Source organism: Schistocerca cancellata, chromosome 5, assembly GCF_023864275.1.
Source record: "Schistocerca cancellata isolate TAMUIC-IGC-003103 chromosome 5, iqSchCanc2.1, whole genome shotgun sequence".
NCBI classification, from domain to species: Eukaryota; Metazoa; Arthropoda; class Insecta; order Orthoptera; family Acrididae; genus Schistocerca; species Schistocerca cancellata.
The window spans coordinates 358,765,953-358,791,773 of record NC_064630.1 but is presented as its reverse complement, the minus strand read 5'-3'; the positions used below and the strand labels follow the sequence as shown (position 1 = coordinate 358,791,773).

Here is a 25,821-nt window from a genome sequence, read left to right as displayed (position 1 = left end):
AGTTTAGGAAAAGGGATAGAGTTCGGAAAAGTCACCCAGAACTCTGGGGTCATGGAAGACTTACTGAATGGGATCTACATCTACATCTACATGTATACTCTGCAAATAACATTCAAGTGCCTGGCAGAGGGTTCACAGAACAACCTTCATCATTCTCTATTATTCCAATCTCGTATAGTGTGTGGAAAGAATGAACACCTGTATCTTTCCATACGAGCTCTGCTTTCCCATATTTTATCATGGTGATCATTCCTCCCTATGTAGGTCAGTGTCAACAAAATATTTTCGCATTCGGAGGAGAAAGTTGGTGATTGGAATTTTGTGAGAAGATTCCGTAGCAACGAAAAATGCCTTTCTTTTAATGATTTACAGCCCAAATCCTGTATCATTTCTGTGACACTCTCTCCCATATTTCACGATAATACAAAACGTGCTGCCTTTCTTTGAACTTTTCCGATCAGTCCTGTCTGGTAAAGATCCCACACCACGCAACAATATTCTATAAGAGGACGGACAAGCGTAGTGTAGGCAGTCTCCTTAGTAGGTCTGTCACATTTTCTAAGTGTCCTGCCAATAAAACGCAGTGTTTGGTTAGCCTTCCCCATAACATTTTCTATGTGATGAGAAGGAAAGCCTGATTATTGGGGACTGCACTGAATGAGATTTTTAAACCTGAGAGCTTAAAGGTGGATTTTTATGCAGATGTTACCCGGACAGTATTTCCACAACCTTGCTATCAATAGGATGTTAAACTGTGGCAATTATGGGCAAGTATTCCAGTATCTGCTACAAAAGTTATATTAAATGCAGATGAATTTGACTGACAGTAGTGGGAAAACAGAAGTTCTGGGATTACACATACCCTGTGCAATTTTTATTTTGAAAATAGCACAGAAGTTCCCAGTAATTACAGTAGCAAAGACATAATGAGTATTGTTTGCTCATTCCACAATCAAGTGAATTGTGACCCAATGTTCTGCCTATAAAAACACCACAGGATGAACGACTAGCACTTATTTTGAAGGCAGTTTCTTATAAATGGATACCAAAATGCACTGTCTGTCAGATTTAGTTCTCCTGGACATAACTTCCTACGACTGTGTAAGTTTTGGATAGTAGGCCATAGGCGACTGATGAGATGATCTTGGTAGATGGTTTCTCTTTTGTATTGTGAAAAATTTTTTACATGCAATGCATATAACTTCAACACTAAATTGTTTCATCTCTCCAGTCCATGTACAGTTTACAGTGATCAATTGTGACTTATTTGTTTTATAACACATATTTCTGTTTACCACTTACATTATTTATATACTATTGAGAACTAACCATTACTATAAGTGAAGATGTTTCTAGGCTAGTTCATTGTTTATTGATATTTATTCATGCTGTAGTTTGTTTAATCAATACTTTGCTCAAATTTGTTTATGTTTCTAATTCAAACCATGAAACTTCTCATCGTATAAAGTCAATTATGCATGGCCATGTTTTGCATTTAGAGAGAAAATGTGTTTTACTCATACAACGAGGCAGGTGCTACACGCCTGTTTAGAACACCACAGACCATTAGTAAATAAAAATTACTTCACTGCTGAGAAAAGGCACAGGATTGGCTATACATCAGTAAATATTAATATGAGAAAAGCTTTATTTGGCTTTAACTTGAAATCTGTTGCAATTCTGTATTAAAACATTGCGGTGGCTTTAAAGCGCTGTTCAAAAACTATAGAGTTTGTGGATGACACAGGTATGCAACTCGAAGGTCCAAAGTAAACATTGCCACATGCAGCTCACATGATAATTGGACAGGATAACAACTGGTTCACATCAAATGGTTTAAGTCCTAATTTCACTAACTTTATACAATTTTGAACAACCAAAAATGACCTGTTAATGCCTCTATATGATGAGAAACGATCTATCTTTTTTACAGTATTATTGTTATTCCATCCTTAATGTTTCACTGTTAACAGCAAAAGTAGATATAAATGGTCATACATTAAAAGAAACAATGAGTGTGAAATTATACAGGATCCACCTAAATAACAAGTTAAAATGAAGTAGACACGCAAACTGATCAAAAATTTTTTCCACAAGCCATATGACATGCATAGTTTGTGTTTTTTTTCATTAAATTTTTTTAATAAAAGAAAGACTGGAAACATCTTGTTCAACACTCTCTTGACCACAGGAAATTGCTAAGGACAGGCACCTGCACTGTAGTCCAATTTTGAATGGCACAATGCAGCTTTTGTACATTGTAAGTCTTGCAATGTTCCTCAAAGGGTCAGTTCATGCTTTGACTGTGTGCCGATTGTCACTTTATGGTAAGAATGGTTGTCAGTAGGGAAGCTGACAGCCGATTTTTGGCATACACTGCAGAAATGTCATTAAAGCATTTCATCAATATTGTGAGACATAAAAAATTGAAGATCTGCTTCGTAGTCAACACCACCAGCTGATGACTACTATCTACAAATTATCAATCACAGGTACCTCAAACAGAATGCAACAGATATGCCTACTATTTCTTAGAGGCAACTTGAAATATTTCATCAACCCACTCAATATTCAACCACCTCCAAACTGTCAATATCACATTTACATCTCAATTATAGACTAAAATACAAACCCCACTAGCACCATGATGTGCAAAGTATGTGGGCAAAGAAACACTTGGAGTGGAATCTGAATGATTGGCATGGAATTAACTTCACAGATGAGTGCAGTATTTGTCTGGTACCTACCAATCAACAGAAAAAGGTGTGTAGGTGTCCAGGTAACATTGCACATCTCAGGCATGCAGTCCCATGGATTCAGCAGGGACATGGGTCAGTCATGTTTTGAGACAGTACTCGGCATAAAAAAGTGTTGCTTCTCATTGTTACCGAGGATCACAATCTTCCAACCTATTTTCTTACCTTATCATCAGCTTGGTAAAGGTTTCTTTCTCAAGCCAATAATGAATAAGCTCGTAACTTCCCCTATGTGACCACTTACCCCCTGAAGCCAGGAAAGAAACAAATTGAATTGCCTGGAGTATCTGTTGATAATAATGCAATTGGGTGTGCTTGGGACCAGTTGAAACTTGCAATGCATCACCCCGGGAACCCTTTTCATCATCTAGATGATCTCAGGTGGGCTGTCACCAAAGAGGAAGGCAGACTTAAAGAAGCACTTCCAGGAATTCAACAAAGAAGCTTATCCACACAAAGATACAGTGTAGCAAATAAGAAAATACAGGAAACAGTAATTTTATCCTCTCAACTCATCCCAATTTTCAACCTCTCTCGGAATTGTATCAATTACTTCCAGAGCAAACTAATGGACACAGATGTAAACTTTGTAGAGAAACAATAATTGTTAACCATGTAATACAACAAGTGGTCACAGTGTTCAAAGTATATATGACAGAAGTAGTACCATATGCTGGCCAAAGGTAGATCAACTAAATCCAGCATCACCATAAGTGAAAATAATAGCACTAGAAGAACTGTGAGAAGATAACAACATTGTTCTTCTACCTATCGATAATGATTATGTCATGATCTTACATACTTATGACTACATTCTCCAACTCTTAGATGGCCCTGTATACAGACATTGAACAGTGAGCCTGAGTGTCAATAAAAAAATAAGAAGACACCAACACTGCTCAATGCTTCAGGTTTACCATGGAAGGCCATCAACAGCTTTCAAGCATCTTCACGAGCTCCAACAGTGAAGGGTCCTGCTCTGCCCAAATATGGGCAATATGGGTAAATCAGCTTACCAGCTTAAGAGTTTCCTCAAGACATTGCTAAGCCCATGTATGCGAAAGTGTTGCCATCTCATATGTAACTCAGAAGGAGATTTTCTTTATTTTTTGACATTTATGTTATGTGAAATTCATAACACAAACACCAACCTGTCAACACAGTTGTATGCAACTTACAAAAATTTTAGAGAAGACTGACTTTGAAGTTTTCTGAGCATTTGTAATATCCTAAAGTTCGGTTTTTCAACACACAATCTGGCTCTGTGGTACAAAGCTCACGTGTCATGTGGGCAGCCTTAGTTTTATTCCCAATCATGGTAAATTTTTAAACAAAGCTGCTTGTTCTACAAGCATTTCCTTTAAGAGTAAAATACTCCATTTGTGATGATGCCATGGGAAAGTAGGACTAGTCTGCTGTGGGACAGGTGTCATATGAGTTGGGCTAATGCTAATCAAAGACTTGAAGCTGCACTATTAGCATTACTGCAAAATTCTTCACCGTGACATAAAAAATTCCAAAACCCTACACCACACACAAAAAAATTAGGTGTTGCAGTGAATAAACTTGTGAGGTAAATGACATTAAACTCCCTGACTGCAACAGCATTTCAACAAATGATGAAATTAAATTAATTCTTTCTAACAATAGGAGAAAACAGAGGGAGGAAAAAAAATAATTCAATCATCGATTGCTGACCTATTACATCTACTTAGGCAGGCATTGTATACACCGACACAAAACGTGTTCAGTCAAATTAACTGTTGAAGACATAACAAAAATCATTAGATTACATCACTGGAAAGCAGATACTCTTCTGGTGATTACTAATCTCTAGCAGTAATGAGACAGCATCCAACCAGCCCCTCCACCTGCACATGCCCCTGAGTTAATGAGCCACGATTAAATTTCCTGAATGACTGCAGAAGGAATGCCCATTTCTAAAAGGGAAGAAAAGCAATTAATCTCTAATTGCAGAGTTCTCTCCCTCCTTTGAATATTCTCAGACAAACACAGTTCTGGCAGAACTAAACAGGAAGAATTTCCATGTTTCAATTTTCTGTGATTTTCCAAGGTCTTTGTATAGCTCACTAAATTCTAATAGGGAAACTAAACTGGTATGGGATTAAAGGTACATACCTCACATGGAAGTTGTCATATCTTAAGAATAGAAAACAGAGCATTAACAAGTGACACCATAGAAACAAGACTAAGTTTGTTGTGGAGAAACATTAAAGCTCACACATTTAATTCTTGGACCTTTCCTGTTGCTGACTTACATAACTGATTTGCCTGGAACATTGAAAGACCCTTAAAAAATTGTGATGTTTGCTGACAACAACATAATACTGGTAAAGGACCAAAACACATTTGCACAAGACACAGTGAGGAGACTATCGGATCAGGCTTATGACTTGTTCACAGCAATCAGCCTGATCTTTAATCTTACAAAGGCTTGTTTTACACAGTTCCAAACAAATAAAAATGACCTATAGGTACCTACTGGTGATGCAACACTTCTGTTATTCTGTAAGTTATCATTTTACTCCTAAATTATTTACATTCTACACAAATTTTCCATGCTATAAGTACCAGAAATAGAAATCAGTGAGCACACAATGGATGAGGCTCCAAGAGTGAAGTTCCTGGGCAGCCAGGTGAATAATAAACTGATGTGGCACCAGCACAGTTCTGCCTGCTTTGAACTTTGAAATCTTGCTGTCATTGCCTGCAAATGGAATCAGTAGCAAACTTAAGCTCAAGCAGAAGGAACAGGACTTCTAGTCAGGAGAATGCAGGATTATAAATACAGAGTTACATACAGGTAATGTAGGAGAAGGCTTAATAATGAATAAGACTATAGGAATGCAGGTTATGTTACTATGAACAGCATAGTGTACATATTATTGTAGCCAAGACAGATACTAAGCTGACACTCACTACAGTAGTGCAAGTTTATGTAACAAATAGCTCAACAGAGATTCAATAAATGTATGAGGAGATAAAAAAAAATTATTGAGGCAGTTAAGGGAGATGAAAATTTAATAGTAATGGGAGACTGGAATTTGATAGTAGGTAAAGGAAAGGAAGGAAAAAATAGTAGACAAGTATGGACTGGAGGAGAGGAATGAAAGAAGAAGCCATCTGGTATAATTCTGCACAGAGCATGATTTAATCATCGCTAACACTTGATGCTGAAAGGTTTCAGATTGGTTATGTAATGGCAAGACTGATTTTGGAACCAGATTTTAAATTGCAAGACGTTTCCTGAGACAGATTAGACTCTGACCACAATTTATTGGTTATGAACTGCAGTTAAAACTGAAGGAATAGCAAAAAGGCAGGAAATTAAAGAGATGGAACCCTGACAATCTGAAAGAGCCAGAGGTTGTTGAGAGGTTCAGAGTAAGCATTATTCAACAATTAACAAGAACAGGGAAAAGGCGTACAATAGAAGATGAATGTGTAGCTTTGAGAGATGAAGTAGTGAAGACAGCATAGGATCAAGCAGGTAAAAAGACAAGCCCTAATAGAAATCCTTGGGTAACACAGGAGATGTTGAATATAATTAGTGAAAGGAGAAAAAAATTTAAAAAATGCAGTAAATGAAGCAGGCGAGAGAGACTATGCATGTCTAAATAACGAGACTGACAGGAAGTGCAAAATAGCAAAGCAGGAATGGCTAAAGGACACATGTAAGGCTTTAGAAGCATGTATCATTAGGGGAAAGATAGATACCACCTACAGGAAAATTAAATAGGCCTTTGGAGAAAAGAGAAGCAGCTGTGTGAGTATCATGAGCTCAGATGGAAAACCCGTCCTAAGTAAAGAAGGGAAAGCTGGAAGCAGGAAGACCCTATACAAGGGAAGTGAACCTGACGGCAGTATTACAGAAAGGGAAGAGGACTTAGATGAATATGAGATGGGAAATACGATACTGTGAGAATAATTTAACAGAGCACTAAAAGACCTGAGACAAAACAAGGCCCCCTGGAATTGACAACATTCTGTCAGAACTACTCATAGCCTTTGGAGAACCACCCATGACAAACTCTTCCATCTGCTATGCAAGATGTAGGGGATGGTCTAAATACCCTCAGACCTCAAGAAGAATATAATAATTTCAGTTCCAAGGAAAAGAGCTGACAAGTGTGAATATTACTGAACCATCAGTTTAATAAGTCACGACTGCAAAATATTAACACAAATTCTTGGGAGAAGAATAGAAAAACTGGTAGAAGCTCACCTCAGGAAGGATCAGCTTGATTTTGGACAAATGTAGGAACACGTGAGGCAATACTGACCCTATGACTTTCCTTAGAAGATAGATTAAGGAAAGGCACACCAACATTTATAGCATTTGTAGACTTAGGGAAAGCTTTATATAATGTTAACTGGAATACTCTCTGAAATTCTGAAGGTCACAGGAGTAAAATACAGGGAGCAAAAGGATAGCAACAACTTGTTCAGAAAACAGAAGACAGTTATATGAGTCAACAGGCATGAAAGGGAAGCAGTGGTTGAGAAGGGATGAGACAGGGTTATAGCCTATCCCCATATTATTCAATCTGTGCTCTGAGCAAGCAGTACAGGAAACCAAAGAAAGATTTGAAGTAGGCATTAAAATTCAGGGACAAGAAATAAAAACTTTGAGGTTTGCCGATGACATTGTAATTCTGTCAGAGACAGCGAAGGACTTGGAAAAGCAACTGAATGGAATGGACGGTGTCTTAAAGGAGGATAGATGAACATCAACAAAAGCAAAACAAGGATAATGGAAAGCAGTTAAATTAAATCAGGTGATGTTGAGGAAATCAGATGAGGAAATGAGACACTTAAAGTAGTAGATGAACTCTGCTATTTGGGCAACCAAATAACTGATTATGGGCAGATATAAAATGTAGGCTGGCAATGGCAACAAAAGCGTGTCTGAAGAAGAGAAATTTCTTAAGATCAAATATAGAATTAAGTGTTGGGAAGTCTTTTGTGAAGGTATTTGTATGAAGTGTAGCCAGATATGAAAACAAAAAATGGACAATAAACAGTTAAGACACAAAGAGAATAGAAGCTTTTGAAATGGGGTGTTACAAAGGATGCTAAAGGTTAAATGGACAGAATGTATAATTAATTAAAAGGCACTGAACAGAATTGGGGAGAAAAAAATTATGACACAATCAGACTATAAGAAGAGATCGGTTAATGGGACACATCCTGACAGATCAAGTTATCACTGGTGGAGAGATCCAGTTATAAAACAGCAAACATGAATTATACTTTCCTGATGAAGTTGTCTCATACTTTTCTTGGTTATAATTTGCCCTACAATAATGTGCATGTTCAAGTAAGAATTTTGTGAGCAGTACACAGGTACTATTAAGTAAAATGCTAACAACTGACAATATTATGAAAAGGAAAACTGCCAGTCACCATATAGCAGAGGTGCTAAGTTGCAGATAGGCACAACAAAAGCTTCATGATGAACATACGTTACTGGACGAGAGCCTTTCTTCCTGGAATTTTAAGTTGTCTTTGTACTCCCCCACCCTCCAACAACCCTAATTACAACTTCCAACATCCCAGCCCCTTCATTGACACACGAATGTTTGTTGTTCTTATCTCCCATTTTTGTTTGTTTCTCATTTTTATTTTCTATTGCATACATAATAGACTACAGAAATTAGTGAGTAAGCAAAGAAAAAAACTGAGCATAAAAATTGTCACAACTTACCAAATTTAATGCAAGTAAATATGTTTATATAATAAAGTAATCAAAAATCCAGTTGCAGCTGAAAACTGAAAGGTATAACATGATCTTTTTCATAGGTCTTTTGAATGCACCTACATATGATGCAGGCAGTACGTATATGGAACAATAAGATGTAACTAGACAGCAACAGTAATGAGTGATCTGGCAAGCTATACGGCTCCCAAGCAATGGTATTTCATTAGCAATGATGTTTAACATATCTATGTCTACATCAACATCCGTACTCCGCAAACCACTGTGAAGTGCATGACGTAGCACACTATCTCCCTCTGGTTTTTGTTTTGTCCACTTTCTCATTCCTCTGGAGCATTTTACAAAAGTTGTCTCAGCATTACCTAGTCTGTACACTTATCCATTCTTATAATCAAATTGTCACCTTCCAGGTATATCTAGACTACAGTTTACACAACAAATCAGTCTGGTACGATAGCCACGATTTATAGAGGAAATGCTATCATACTTTAACCTAATTCAGTTTTGCACATTAATAACAGGATCACACATACTACATAAAAATGATGAGAAAGTTCTATGATGCCGCTAATAAAGCAAATGAGTTGTCTTAGCTACATACACAGTGCAATTTAAATCAGAAGTTCAAACATGTCCTGCCTCATATCCATATGGCATAACTGTGAATAGTATTAAACAATACAGTGATAGTTTATTGTTAACACACATGTAGATAAAGTTCATATGATGTCCTCATCTTATGGTAATATATACCTTGACTCATTCCACATTCTTGAAAGTTCTCCTTCCTGATTGCATCTATGGAACATGATGAATGAAGAAGTGAATAAAAAAAGCCTTTGGTATTACAAAATGAGTTGTACTTGATTCTATACATATGTTAGTTGTTTTTGTACTAACATAACACAGGAAACCAGTTGAAGAATGTAATGAAATGAATGCTATTTTCAAAATTTAAATTTGGATTTTCTACATTGTATAAATTGGCCATATAAGAAATCAGAAATTTAAACATACTCATTGTTAACTTTAATCAGTTCAGTGAGAAGGCATTTGTTAACTTCTGGAGCTGTGAATTGGCTTGAGATCTCCAACATGCTACCCTTCTGTAATACTAAGAGACAAGTTCTGTACAATGTGTACAAACATTCATGTCCTACTTACCAGCTGCCTATCCCCCCTACTCTCAAATTCTCCAAGAGTCCTACTTGTAGTTAAAATTAGTAGAGCAGCAATGAACCCACATGATTATATTTCATTAAATGCAGTCCTTTTATTAATCCTGGGCTCCTGACTTTCCATGCATATTACTTTGTAAGTAAAAGACATCATTTTACTTCTGGTGATGTTTGAAACATGAGATGAAAGAATTTAATATTTCACTGTGACAATAAATAAAGATAAAAGTATTGGTAGGTACTTTACATTATGTGCAATAACTTCTGATCTCCTTACACAGAATAATAGCAGCAGCCTATATCTACAGCTGCACTATTTAACAACACTGTGAGACTTATATCACTTTAGAATGCTCTGCAATAAACTACAAAATTATAGGATTACAGCAGTATGCAATGGCTTGTGAAGAACTAAGCTAAGAACGATTTACAACATTCAGCATCACTTTGTTTACAAGAATGATTGGAATTTGGATATGAGGGCTTGGTGCTGAATTTTTAATTTAGAATCATTTAATTCGCGGTATGTTGAAACCCAAAGCTGTAGAAATCTGCGCTTTGTGTATTGGTAGTCAACGGAAGAAACAAAGGCTGCACACTTTTTTTTTTTTTTACTAAGAAGTACTTGTTGACACAAATTCAATACAAATAATGCACAAAAGGGGCCATATTTGTCCATCGGCTAAGTCGGGAGTGTCCAGTCCACCCAGAAGAGGGAATTAGAGTATCGTTTACTTTGCTATTGCCTGCTTAGTTATTACCATCACGTGCACATTCATTAAATAACATACAGGTTACTGGACAGCGCAATGCAGAAATATGTCACAATATGTCGCTCCAGTCTCTGTTACATTATCTGAGAACGTGAATTGTAATACCCATCCACAAGTGTTCCACCATAATTTGGTGAACTACCGCTAGCATCCACTCAGGTAATAACATAAACTATGTTGTCTACTCACAGCGCCAATTATCAAGGTGCATTATATAATTGAATAAGTTTACAAGTAATTATGGCTTTATAGGACATAGAGAACGTAGTAGGGCTTAGTTTCTTGGCTTTTACCTTTCCTAATCATCACGCTATGTAAAATATCAACAGTATTTGTATATGCTAAAGCCTAATCCCATCACGTCCACACAAACATTTACTACTGCAGACGACGTTTCGATGAGCAGTGTTCCCAACAACTCACAGGAACTCTGTTTACATGCAGCGCCAATCGCTGCAAGATGTGTGTAAAAATAAGAAGAAAAATTCCTGAATTAAGATTTCTTCCCGTTGCGTTTAAGGCTAGATTGTGGGACAATCTACCTTCTTCTATACCATCGTGCGAGCCAGTGGCGTTCTCGATTGCATTTTTGCGTCTTCTAGAAGACCACAATACAGACACAGTCTACATGTTAGACTGTGATACAGCTGTCTATTTGTCAGTTCATAGACTTCACCCCTAAAGCTAGTCCTTGTGGTTTTCAATACTGAGGGTCGTTCTTCAGACATCATCCAAATAAAATTTTGACAGATTTAAGAAACGTTCTCTTTAGTCGTTGAAGTATATGTGTGGGCTTTATGAACAACATGAATCATACAATTCATCAGTGATAAAACGCGTTGCAAAATAGTAACAATATTATCGGATTGTGTAGCAACGTTTTATCGGCATTGCCTTGATATTGCATGAGCAGAAATGTTAGTTGTGTTGGCTATACTGTGCGCAGGCCGAGCGCCATCTATCGAGCAAGCCGTGAACGCGAAGCGGGTTGATTCAGACGCTAGTACATGCAGCTAGCAGCCAGTAGCAATCCGTAGTAAGGATGGCGGCCGATGTAAAAGTGACTCCGAAGTGTAGTTTGGATGCGAATTCTTGTGTTTCTTTGTTAGACATTCTAATATCATTTAATGCTCCTATTAATGAGCAGCATGCATGGGCGTTGTGTTATCAGTGTGCAAAGTCCTTTAAAAATGCAATGCCGGGTGATAAGGGCAAGTGTTATTATGTGACAGAACTGGAGCATGTTTTACTTCACAAAGATGGATATGTGCACCCAAACACGATATTCGCCGGTGGAGGGCCGAACGACACAGGTAAAAATTTCTGGCCATGTTTTATACGTCTTTGTGCTGTCATTTAACTGATAAATAGCAGTTGTCAAGTGGAAGCGGCAGTGGTTTTGGATAATTTAGTAGTGAAGTCATGTAGCATTTGTGAGAACTCATAGAATTCCTAGATTCCCCGGTATAAATAGTAAGATCTATACCAACGCTGTGATGTATGTGGCGGTCATCAGAGGAAAATATTATAGTTGTACGCTTTGATAAGCATTTTTGCCAAGTTTTGATTGTTTACGCTGTCGTGTTTACAAAATAAGGGGAAGCTCTCAAGTTAAGTGGAACGCTTGTTACTATGTAACAGAGGTAACGAAACATACAATTATTGATGCATTTCATCCATTCATTAGTGACAGATGTCATCGTTCTTTATACAATGTGTAGACCAAAAGTTAGTGATGCGCTTCTACAAAAATAAAATAAAAATGCATCCCCGTAAACAAACAATCACGTAAAATTTACGTGTTTCTTTTGCGTGAACCCGCGAGTTAATGAAGCAGGACTTGGCGTTTTTTTAGTATTACAGGAGACAAGCGACGGATGTTTTGTTGAAGTTGTGATGCTGACGAGGAACTTAGTTCTTATTTGGCCGTAGTCCATGCCGAAAATTTGACTGTTCTGCCATGGGAACACAGTATCTGTATCTAATCGTAACCAATGCGCAGGTTTCGCTTCTGCGTTCGCGCTGAGTATGTCATTACATTGTTAGAGTTACGAAAGGTGAGCTGAACCGAAGTGTTGATAAATTTGTGTATCATTACTGCGGAATCATTGACAGATGCTGTGTATGTTATCGTTTCGGAACGTCACGTACGTGTATTAAAAAATATTTTAAAACTCATCTAAGACGTGAATTCGCAATGTATTGTGTGTGATTTTTTTCCAATACGAAGTGACGATTTCACACCGTCGTTGCGTTAAGCAGTTTGCCGATTACCATATCAGTTGCACCAAAAAAAACCAAGGTAGTGCTTGATGTTGTATAGATTCTAGTGAAATTGATAGATTGATTTAGTTAATAGTGCGACGGCGAATGTAATTTTTTAAAAAGTGGATGGGGTCTTTAACGCGAGTAAACAATGGCCATTGTTTGTTTTGTATACTACAAGCAGTAGCTGATTTTTTTTTTTTTTCCGCGCACGAATAAGTATTACATCTTCTTCCGTTCAGACTGTATCGCAGTTTGAAGTATAAAATGCCTGTGGTTTCCCAAGATAACTTACGATGAATTATGGGTTGGTTCCTTCGAAGATGCCACAGCTGATTATCTGCACTACGCATGTCGAAATCGAGTGTGCACTCGTTAGTGCGTAGTGACAGCAGTCAGTGCAACAAATCAGTTTTTAATATAATAGTCTTGATTTTAGAGTGATCTTAATTTAAAAATGTTGATACTTGTTGTTTGTCAACGATACTTCATTGTCGGTTGAATTGCGCACTTTTAGATACTAATTCGATACATTGGCAGTGTATTTTTGTTTCACCAAGCGAGATAACGTGGTGCTACGACAGTACACTAGCATTCAGTAGAAGGTCACTGATGTGACGACTTCGCAACGTAAATGTTAGTTAAACGCTTTACACTGCCTCCAGGCGCATAGTTGTAATCAAATGTAATGCATCTTAGATGTAACACCACAAAAGAAATGTACATTTTAACAGATCTATTGCGCCTCCGCGTTGCATTATCTTCGTAAATCAATATACGCACTCTTTTGAAGAATGTTAGTTATCCAAAGAGCAAATTTACAGTGCGCTCAGTTCAATGTTGAAGAATACTCTCTATCTTTGTGGAGAACAGTATACAGCGATAAGTGTGCATTAGACTATTTACCTGCTTAAAACTTTTAATTATCAGTTTTGTCATTGATAGTTTTATATGGATGTAGTTATAAATAAAACTTCCATTAATCGTGAAACTCGATTTTCTGTCATGCTGGCGATTATAAGTTCTGACATGCCAGTATCTTCGTAAGGTGTTTGGTGGTATTGTCACAGACGAGCAATTGTTTAGCCACGACACCGAACAGATCAATTTATTCACGATCTTGGTACGAAGCAGCTGGATCACTTCATAGAACTTAAGATTGATGTAAGTCAGGCATAAATCATAATCTAACTTAACGGCTATCGTGTATAAATTACACGTTAAATGTACAAGAATCAAAATATCAGCATTTCTAAACAGCATTAAATTTGCTTAAGTGATAACCTTTTACTTAAAAGGCCACCTGACGGCTTTTGAAGGTTTCAGACACTTGTTATGTAGATTTTCAGTAGCAGCGCGAGAGGTTCTTATTGTTCTCCTCGGTGTGTTCACAGAAAATAAGATTTTATTAATTTTGCGTAGATGTGATGATTTGTAATTCGAAATGTGTAATCGACATCTTGTTTAAACTATTTATGACTCACGAATTGGGAATCCTAAATGGTTCTATTTCCGATCGGACATAAATTTTTCTCTAGCTATTGTTGGACAAGCTGCGCTTTGCGATGGGACAGCTAATTTTCGATCTGAACTTTGTGTTTCCGATAGACGTCAGTAATCAAATTAATAATTATTTTGAGTGTTCCACATGGTAACTCATCCGTTAAAACATCTTTCCAAACATGAAGTTATATATTGTACGTTCAAGAGAGGCCAACAGTTCGTTATGAGTGTATCATACAGGCAGTTCGACAAATTTAATGTGTGATCCTGTATGTTAAGTTCAGTGTTACGCAAGGGCAAAGTGAAAATTGAGCCGTGTGTGCCATGTGTTTGACAACATTGTGCCAATTTTCCAACGTCTATTAGCAGATTGCTGCTATAGGAGCACAACCGCAGTCACATCAGGGACTTAGCTGGAACTGCTTCATTTAGTTCTACCCTAGACATTGTCGCTACGTTTAGATACGAAATAACGTCCGGAAAACGAAACCAAATTTTGGGGCCGGTTTGTCGGTGCCTTACTTATGTTAAAACCCGAAATGATTTTTGTAGCCTGGTCGAATATCAATTTACCGATTGTTAGTTGTTTTTGACGAACGGCTCCAGGAAATCAGCTATTCCGTTTTCGACAGCAAAGACCGTTTCTCTTAAATTCAGTGTAGGAGATAGAGAATTTCTCTTCCCGTCTAATATTTCTTCTCCTCTTTCGCTGATCAAAAGGCACCCCGTCTAGATTAATGGACATTTTTAAAAAACAAGACTGAACTTGACAACCAACAATGTTTTAAAAAGTTAGAGTATTTTTAGGATAGCGAAAATAGATGGTGAAAGTAAAAATCCGGGAGCTAGAACGAACTCCTGAAAATCGATATTGTTTACAATACATGATCAATCAGAAGCGATGTTGGTAAACCGGCTAACGAAAGTCGGCCTTGGGAGCCCCGTGTAAACGTAGTTATTGTCGTCGTGTTCCGGACCTGGAGTGCACTGTGCATTTATGTGTGGGGAAAATAAACTTCAGAGAGATAAGTCTACTTTTATGAGCGAAAAAATAGCAATAAACAAGTGGCACGGTGTGATAGGTCTCTGTACGACCATGTGTTAATGTTGAAAGCTAGGTTTTCTATCTCCATATGCAAGCCACAATACAGTGTGTGTGGGGTGGGTAGAGGGGGGGGGGGGGGAGTAATTCTGGTACCACTGTTACATTCGTGAATGGCGCGTGTGATAAATTTTGCCGGTAAATCTCCATATGGGCTTTAATTTCTCTGAAGTTGTCATTTCTCAACACGCATGTAGGAGGAAGTGATATGATACCTCGTGCCTCTCTTGTCGCGTCTGTCAGCGGAGTTTGTTGAGCATCTCCGTAACGCTCTCCCGCCGACTAAATGATGGAATGCCCCCCCCCCCCCTCTCTCTCTCTCTCTCTCTCTCTCTCTCTCTCTCTCTCTCTCTCTCTCTCTCACACACACGCACACACACTCACTCACTCACTCACTCACTCACTATACAAATAAATAAGGATTCTGCAAACATATCTTGCTTGCTCTGAGATCTAGTTCGTTTGTTTTCTGAACAAAATACGAGCTTACGGAATAGCTGACCATCATTGTGACTGGATACATGTCCTCACTGCAGATAAAACAGTGTAGCATAGCGGTACAAAATCGACCGACGTAGAGGTTAATTTCAGGAGTGTGATAAGGCCATTACTGCCTAAATCAAACTAAATTATCAGGTTGGTAACGTTGTAGGCTTTGCGGGGCTATCCGCGGACGATGTTGTTGTCTGTAGGAAGGTGGCAACGTTAGAAGACTGCAGCGTATTGCAGGATGTTCTGCAGAGCATGGCCTGTTGGTACAGGTAGTGGCAGTTGAATTTGGACGTAAAAAAAAGTTAATGTATTGCGCATAAATGGGCGGAGAAAGCCACTACTGTTCGATTATGCTATTGTAAAAAGTAATTACGTAAAAATACGTAGTGGTAACCGCCCCTAATGACTTAAAGTGGAATAACCACGTGGAACATACGGTGGGAAAAGCAGATGCCAGGCTGAGATTTATTTGGAGAATCTTAAGGAAATTTATTGCATCGAAAGAAGTGTCTTACAAACTTTTAAATCTACATGACTACTATGCAGCTGACAAATTGGCTGTTGGCTTCTGTTTCTGGTTCTTCTGCCGACGTTTTTAACGCGAGCAAGACGAATATATGAGCCGCTGCATCTCAGATGCGGGATGCGACACCTGGAAACCGTTCTGAAGATCAATGGGTACTGCACCAGTTACATAAGAAGTGTCACAGAATCAAACACTTGGCGAAGTGCCACATCGGAAAAAGAAATGTCTGGTACGGCCTTTTTTACCATAATTCCCAGAGTGACAGACAGAATCAGTCGTATGTTGCGCAAACAGGGCTTAAAGACTATTTATAAACTGACAAAGAAGATCAAATATTGTCTCAGATCGGTGAAGGAGGTAAAGGACCCACCTGCAAAATCGTGAATATACCGCATACCATGTACGTGCGGAAATGTCTGTTGGAATGACTAGACGATCGACCAACACCAGGTTCCCCGAACTTGAGGGACATTGCAGATTGGGGGAGGTGGAGACATCGGCTGTGGTGAAGCTCGCGCTCTGTGAGACCGATCACATAGTAAAATTCGCTGACATGGAAGTTCTTGCTTTAGAGTAGAGCTATCTCACTCGCTTGTTCAGAGAAGCTGTAGAAACACACAAACATGAGAGCAGCTTCAACAAGAAAGGAGGCGGCCTCAGGGTGGACGGATCCTGGATTCCCATGCTGCTGCGAACGATCGTTGCAGGTAGCAAAGGGAGAAATGCACCTGAAGTGGCCACGGAAAAGCCCTTGGACGTTGGCGCGCCAGGTACATACAGTATGCGGTCGCGAGCTCTGCTCCCGTTCAGCACTAGCAATGGAGGGTGAAGCTTTGACAGTGGCAGCCACTCGTGCTGGCGAAACGCTGCAAAAATCACCGCGTGGTCTGAGGCGCCTTGTCACGGTCCATGCGGTTCCTCCCGTCGGAGATTCCAGTCCTCCCTCGGGCGTGGGTGTGTGTGTTGTCCATAGCATAAGATAGTTTAAGTTAGATTAGGTAGTGTGTAGTAGTCTTAGGGACCTCAGAAATTTGGTCTCATAAGACCTTATCACAAATTTCCAAAAGTCGCTCGAAGAATCCGAGACAGAAGTCAATAGACAGTTCAACAGGTAGCCACAATAGCCTTAATAATTTTGAACTCTACAATTCACATGTAAGTGCTTGGCAGATGGTTCTTCGAACCACCTCCAGACAATTTGTCTACTGCTCCACTCTCTAACAGCGTGTTGGGGAAATACACTTAAATCTCCCCTTACGAGCTCTAATTTCTCTGATTTTATTACCATGATAATTTCTTCCTATGTAGGTTGGTGACAGTAAAATAATTTCACATTCGGAGGAGCACGCTGGAGATTGAAATTTCGTGAAAAGGTCTCGTCGCAACGAAAAACGCCTTTGTTTTAATGATTGCTAGACCAACTCACTTACCGTATCCTTGGCACTGTCCTCCCTATTTCGCGATAATACGAAACGAGCCACCCATCTTCAGACTTTGATGCCCTCCGTCAATTCTATCCGGCGAGGATCCCATACCGCATAGTAGTACTCTAGCAGAGTATTCTGTAGGTATTCTCTTTTGTAACCTTGTTGCAATTTGTAAGTATTCTGCGAATAAAACGCAATCTTTCGTTTGACTTCGCCGCAACATTATGTATTATGTACGTGACTGTTCCAATTTCATTTGTTCGTAACTGTAATTCCGAGGTATTTAGTTGAATTATCAGCCTTTAGTGTTGCGTGATTTGTCGTATAACAGAGATTTGACTGATTTCTGCTAGTACTGAAACGTACGTTCGACCGATTCTATAGATTATCTGTCAGTCTGGGACACCTAACATGGTTGGTTAATATGTGATAGAAAAGGGGGAGGCGACAATGCGTTTCGTTGAGCAAGCGTTTAGTCGGCGCGAGACCATTACGGAGAATGGAATGATCATATAAAGTTGATCGTTGGTAAAGCAGATTCCAGACAGAGATTCCTTGGAAGAATCCTAAGTAAATGCAATCCGAAAACAAAGGAAGTAGGTTACAGCACGCTTGTTCGCCCACTGCGTGAATACTGCTCGGCAGTGTGGGATCCGTACTAGATAGGGTTGACAGAAGAGATAGAGAAGATCCAACGGAGAGCAGCGCGCTTCGTTACAGGATCATTTAGTAATCGCGAAAGCGTTACGGAGATGATAAACTCCAATAGAAGACTCTGCAGGAGAGACGCTCAGTAGCTCGGTACGGGCTTTCGTTAAAGTTTCGAGAACATACCTTCACCGAAGAGTCAAGCAGTATATTGCTCCCTCCTACGTATATCTCGCGAAGAGACCATGAGGATAAAATCAGAGATTAGAGCCCACACAGAAACATACCGACAATCGTTCTTTCCACGAACAATACGAGACTGGAATAGAAGGGAGAACCGATAGAGGTACTCAAGGTACCCTCCGCCACACACCGCCAGCTGGCTTGCGGAGTATGAATGTAGATGTAGATGCTCATCAAAGACCACTAACAGCCCCTAGAAAGAGGCGTTGTGCATCACGGAGAAGTTTACTGTTCACATTCCGGGAACGTCCGATTCGCGAAGAGTCGGTATAAATTACTACTTCAACGTACGCCACGCGAAATGACAACGACGAGAAGAAGAAAGAAATAAAGCTTACACGGCTGTCCAGTGTCCACCAACAATCATTCTTCCCACGTGTGGAACTTGAAAGGGAGAAAAGGAAGGAAGCGACACCAGAAGTACAAGTACCTTTCGTCACACACCGTATGGTGGCTTGAGGATTATAGATGTACAGGTTGGGCGAGAATTCCTGTAACGCCTTCTATCGAATGATAATTGGTTTGATTTAGCACAAGTACTTACTTACGTATTAATTATCCATTATATCTATATGTTCCCCATCGTGCTGTAAACATATTGCCACACGTCCCGATGTTATTCTTGGCATATTTTTGAACATGTCCGGTGTGAAAGGCATGCTCAGCAGCATTGCGCTCTTCTTCGTTTGCAGCACGACGACGCGCAGGTACATGCGCCTCAATGATTCCGCATAACGAATTGTCAGTGTGGTGAGATTGTCTTATCGGTGACCATTTCAAAGGAGCTGGTGTTGCTGAGGAACCACGACCTATCCATCGTCCTGGAAATTCTTCATTTAGGAACTGTGGTACTACAGGGGCGTAGTGAGGAGGCGCCCCTATGATCCAACCATAAGCGCTCTATGAGGCCCATTTCCTCAAGCTGCGATATTAACCACGTTTGTAACAAACGCAAATAATTCGCATCGTTCACAGTTGCTTAAAAATAAGTACGGTTCAAGCAGACGTGATGTCATCTCTGCCCCATTATCATTACGGGAGACGGTTTCTTTTCTAACTTTGTAGTGAAAATTCGCTTTGTTTCAGACGAAAGGCACGTGAACTGCGATAAATTGCACATTTATCTGAAAATATAACCGTGGCACTGTTCACTGCATTTGCAAATTGAGTTAACAAAATGCGGCATGCTAAAACGCGCGTATTCCACTTTATACCCGGTAACGTCGTTAGAAAAGGTATGACGTTAAGGTCTTTTTTCACGTGATCTTGCATTGTTGTCTTCGGGATACCGAGTTCCGAAGCACGTTTACGTGTCGTCACAGGAGATTGTTCAATCGAAGCAGGTACTCCAGCACACGTTTCTTCTCGTGCCTTCTTCCTTCCACTCCGCAGCCTGCCTTTAATACCGCCAAAAGCAGAAGCACGTCTTTCCCAATACAGAAGTGTTGCCTTCCGGGGTGGAGCCTTATTAAACGTATCCTGGAATGCTCCCTTTGTCTGTCTCATTATCTGCCCCGTGTCTATTCGTTCGTGCACCCACACGCTTGTCACTAAGCGCTCCTCAATTGTGTAACTATGACCACTGAAATCTGCCACAGCTACAAATTAAAACTTTGCCGCGATTAGATAAACATGGAAACACGATGAAACTTCCTGGCAGATTAAAACTGTGTGCCGGACCGAGACTCGAACTCGGGACTTTTGCCTTTCGCGGGTAAGTGCTCTACCATCTGAGCTACCCAAGCACGACTCACGCCCCGTCCTCACAGCTGTACTTCCGCCAGTACCTCGTCTCCTACCTTCCAAACTTTACAGAAGCTCTCCCGCATGTGTAAACACGATATCCAACAAGTGATAAGAAGTAACATAGCTACCAAAGTGCATAATAACATTTGATATTAACAAGGCTACGGAGACTTCTCGCCCTCCCTGCAGATGCGGACCGAAACATCGTCAGGTTTGGTTGAGGCATTGCGGAGAATTTGCGGTCGAGCATTCCGAGCGGTCAGTAAGCTGAAACCGCAGCATCAGTGTTGCCTGCCTCCTGCGGAGACACCTGCGGAAGGATAATCCCGCGACGTGACAGCTCGGCTTTCCCAGCTTGGTCGCGGCCGGCCCGCAGCCTCCATTCCTGACCCAAAGCAGCCGTACTAGCGGCACACTTCTGGCCACGGGCGGCCGCCGGCTCCCGCTGCCGCCGCGTCCGCTGCTGTAGGGCGCACGTTCCTCAGCGCCCCTCTTTACGCACTTCGGAGAACAACCGGCCTACCGCCACAACATTTGTACATCTACATAGATACTCCGCAAGCCACCATACGGTGCGTGGTGGGGGGAACCTTGTACCACTCCTAGTCATTTCCTTTCCTGTTCCACTCATAATAGAGCGAGGGAAAAACGACTGTCTATATGACTCCGTATGAGCCCTAGCTCTCGTATCTTTTCTTCGAGGCCCTTACATCTACATTTATACTCCTCAATCCACCCAACGGTGTGTGGCAGACGGCACTTCACGTGCCACTGTCATTACCTCCCTTTCCTGTTCCAGTCGCGTATGGTTCGCGGGAAGAACGACTGCCGGAAAGCCTCCCTGCGCGCTCGAATCTCTCTAATTTTACATTCGTGATCTCCTCGGGAGGTATAAGTAGGAGGAAGCAATATATTCGATACCTCATCCAGAAACGCACCCTCTCGAAACCTGGACAGCAAGCTACACCGCGATGCAGAGCGCCTCTCTTGCAGACTCTGCACTTGAGTTTGCTAAACATCTCCGTAACGCTATCACGTTTACCAAATAACCCTGTGACGAAACTCACCGCTCTACTATGGATCTTCTCTATCTCCTCTGTCAACCCGATCTGGTACGGATCCCACACTGATGAGCAATACTCAGGTATAGGTCGAAGGAGTGTTTTGTAAGATTTGGTTGAGGCATTGCGGAGAATTTGCGGTCGAGCATTCCGAGCGGGCAGTAAGCTGAAACCGCAGCATCAGTGTTGCCTGCCTCCTGCGGAGACATCTGCGGAAGGACAATCCCGCAATGTATGTTGGCGGCGATAGAACCATTCGGCGATCAGCTTCAAATGCCGGTTCTCTAAATTTTCTCAGTAGCGTTTCTCGAAAACAACGTCGCCTTCCCTCCAGGGATTCCCATTAGAGTTCCAGAAGCATTTCCGTAACATTTACGTGTTGTTCGAACCTACCGGTAACAAATCTAGCAGCCCCCCTGTGAATTGCTTCAATGCCTTCCTTCAATCCGACCTGTTACGGATCCACTACTGGCCATTAAAATTGCTACACCACGAAGATGACGTGCTACAGACGCGAAATTTAACCGACACGAAGAAGATGCTGTGATATGCAAATGATTAGCTTTTCAGAGCCTTCACACAAGGTTGGCGCCGGTGGCGACACCTACAACTTGCTGACATGAGGAAAGTTTCCAACCTATTTCTCATACACAAACAGCAGTTGACCGGCGATGCCTGGTGAAACGTTGTTGTGATGCCTCGTGTAAGGAGGAGAAATGCGTACCATCACGTTTCCGACTTTGATAAAGGTCGGATTGTAGCCTATCGCGATTGCGGTTTATCGTATCGCGACATTGCTGCTCGCGTTGGTCGAGATCCAATGACTGTTAGCAGAATATGGAATCGTTGGGTTCAGGAGGGTAATACGGAACGCCGTGCTGTATCCAAAATGCCTCGTATCACTAGCAGTCGAGGTGAATCTTATCCGCATGGCTGTAACGGATCGTGCAGCCACGTCTCGATCCCTGAGTCAACAGATGGGGACGTTTGCAAGACAACAACCATCTGCACGAACAGCTCGACGACGTTTGCAGCAGTATCGACTATCAGCTCGGAGGCCATGGCTGCGGCACTTTAACACACACATCTAAATGAAACACAGCAGCAAGTATATGTTGTCGCTGAACCATAAAGCATTCTGTAATGTAGTAAATGAAACAGCTGATATTCACTGCGTTGTAGGATGCCGTGGTAGAGCAACAAGAGGTAAGTTTGTGAACGTTTTTCGTTTCGATAATTGGCTAAAGTGCTGAAGGAGAAGCCGCAAAAGGCTCAAGAGATCGATTGCAAATAAAGTAAACAACAAACACACGTGGGTGGAAAATTAGTATGAAAATATTATTTTGTCCATGATGTATCTCACGAACAGCGCGACCGTGAAGGATTGTTGGTGGATAATGCAACCAACCAAAAAGTTCTTTTAAAAATGATTTATTTCAATGCCATAACTGGTTTCGGGCTGTCGTCCCCATCTTCAGCTGGCTAACGTATCGGATTACGTTGTTTCCTCAACAGCATGTCTGCTCCTGTAGCACGTTCTACTGGACGGCGCTTCCTCTTGCTCATCCCTAATACTTCATCTGGACCGTGTAAAAACTGTTGCAGGGCGAACAGTACACATAGTCTAAACAAAAGCATCGGACGTAAACCAAATGTCTCAGGCTGAAACTGACATGATGAAGAATGTTTTGAAGTGTTTGTATTTCACAATGATTTATTTTGTGCTGCAACAGTTAATGCGATGTCCTGATAAAGCATAAGGACGGTAGCAGGGCAAAGCACCGTCCACTTGAACATATTGCAGGGGCTGGCATGCTACCGACGAAAACGTTAATGTAATCACAAACGTTAGCCATCTGAAGATGGCTATGATACCACGAAACCGGTTATGGCATTGAAATAAAGCATTTTTAAGTGTGTTTGTGGGTTGTTACGTTATTCACCCGTAAAGTCTGAAAACAACCTACCTGCTCCAAACCAAAATAATTTTTCGGCATTGTAGGTCTTCTTACGACGTTTTTGCAAGGAAAACTGGAGAGAATTTTCGCGTTATGCAACATACAGTTCATTTATTTTTCATTTGTTCTTACATGTTAAAACACTTTAAATGCCTTATTAATCTGTATGAAAAGTTGTGATTTGTCATCTTGTGGAGGCTCATACAAAGGAAAGAATGAAAGAGGGTGTTTGTCACGACGACGATGTCATTTGAGACGGAGCCCATGCTCGGACTGGGGAAGGATGAGGACGGAATCCTTGCCGTGCCTTTTCGATTGAAGCGTTCCGGAATTCGCCTAAAGCAAATCAAGTTGATTATGGAGAACCTAAATCTGAATCGCTGGCCGACGATTTGAACCACCGTCCTCCCGAATATGAGCCCAGGTTCGTATGAAATTAGACTTGAAGCCATCGTTAGTTAGAAAGAACTTACGATTTGACATTAATTTACGTTGGTATAGTCCATGGCTGCCAATTATTCAGATCATCCGTAATTGTTAGGGATGTGCCAGTAAAATACTGAATTACGGCAATTACTAAAAAAAAATACGGAAATAAATTTTATAATTTGATGATTTAAAAAGATAGAAAAAGGTACTGTTTACATTTCGCTAATCATATGCTATTAAAATGTTTTCTAGATTGTAATGATTTCCTTCCTGAGTACGCCTATCCACGAATAAGATCGTCACCACGGGCTTCTAAAGGCCCGTTTCCACTGAGTTCGAAACACGTTCTGTAACATTGTTCGCGGCAAGTGTTGGATTGCCTGTGTTCGCAACATGTCAACATACTGACAACACAAAATCAGTGTTCCACTGCCGTGTCGGGTCAAATCAGAGGAACTTTGTTCCTGGCCCCACCACTAAATGCCTCTATACGTGTGTCCCTTTACGAAATGAAGTGGACAAGAAGCAAAATTTACGAGCTTTTCACATTCTGTGAGGCAGAAGAGTGCCTCTGTAATGTTCGAATTCCCGATTTTAAAAATATTAAACATAAGCAACAATCCCTATAAAAAATGCTGCCTTGCTTCGCTCCACAAGCAGTGACGTAGATAAAAAAATCTCCCACTTCTCAGTAATTCGACAACAGGATTCGTTATCTGACCCTGGAAAAAATTGTCCTCAGCAAATTACGTAAACCCTCGCCATATGTTAGGGCTGTGACAAAAAATTACTACGCTTTCTGTGAGGTAGAAACTGAATTTATATGTGAAGGAAGCAGGAGTCGTTAGGAAACGTGGATACAGCAGGTTCCCCTGGCACATTCCTTGGAAATGTGAGATGCATTGAGGCTGAAGAAGTTTCCTTTACTGAAAATGATTTGGCTTTATTTCAATATTTGCGGTACATCATGTCTGAAATGTAATCACGACACAATATCGTGTCAGGCAGACACATAAAAAAACTTCCTGAAGGTGCACATAAAGTGCTGAAACATATATGGATAAATGAAAAATAAATAAATGTTGTCTTCTAAGGTGAAAAATTCTTATTTATTTTCAGCCACAGATACTCTTTTGGACTTTTCTCAACGTTCTTAAATTAGATTTATCAGAATAATTCCAAGAAGATGTACTTCACCGACGAAAGTAATACTATGCAAAACCCTCGTTCGGTTGATTCTTGCGTCGCTTGTCAGTTTGAGACCTTTACCGAGTACGGTCAGTAAAAATGCTAGAGAACATCCAACGAAGAGCGGCTCCTTTCGTCAGGTATTCATTTAGTAAACAGGAGAGCGTCTTGGAAATGCGTATCAGACTGCAGTAGCAGACGCTTACATGAGACGCTCTGTACTGAGGAATAGTATATCGTTCAAATTCGGAGAGCACGCGTTCAAACAGCCGCCAGATAACAGATTTGTTTACGCCTGCTAGATGTCGCTAGTTGACAATGAACATCTGAGAAATGTGAATCCATGAGCGGATCGCCTACAGTCGTTCGTCTTTTGCAACGTTCGCAGATGGAGCAGGAGAGTCGTGATGGAGATGTTCACAGCACTCTTCTCCATACACTGTAAAGTCGACATCCAGAGTATAAATGTAGGGTAGATTGTTTGATCACTGGAAATCAAGAGATAAGGACGGTACGAGGCGATGGTAAATAAATTGGTATCCAGCTGAAATGAGTTTTGTTTGAAATGCGTAGCTGATGAATGAGGGAACAGTCCATGTATTCATTAACTTTCAGTTCTTAGACATTGAACGCAATTCCTGCAGCGTGTTAACCCTGCGACGGTTTGTAAGGGAAAGAAATGTCAAGTATAAAACTGCTGTGCATGAAACGTGTGATGTTACAGTCGTGTAGTAGCTGTTCGTGCCAAGTGTGTCTACTAGAGTTGTATGATGTTAAGACTTTCTC

The 25,821-nt window shown here is 40.5% G+C and overlaps 1 protein-coding gene across 4 annotated transcripts in view; it reads left to right on the top strand.

The window, feature by feature from the left end:
- The first annotated feature begins 11,451 nt into the window (after positions 1-11,451).
- Positions 11,452-25,821, top strand: part of LOC126187507 (protein spire) — an 806,238-nt gene continuing 791,868 nt past the window's right edge. For all 4 annotated transcript variants that reach the window (XM_049928627.1, XM_049928629.1, XM_049928628.1 and 1 more), the window contains exon 1: positions 11,452-11,760. In XM_049928627.1, coding sequence (XP_049784584.1) covers positions 11,490-11,760 — 271 coding nt within the window. In that variant the 5' untranslated portion in view covers positions 11,452-11,489. The remainder of the gene's footprint in view (positions 11,761-25,821) is intronic.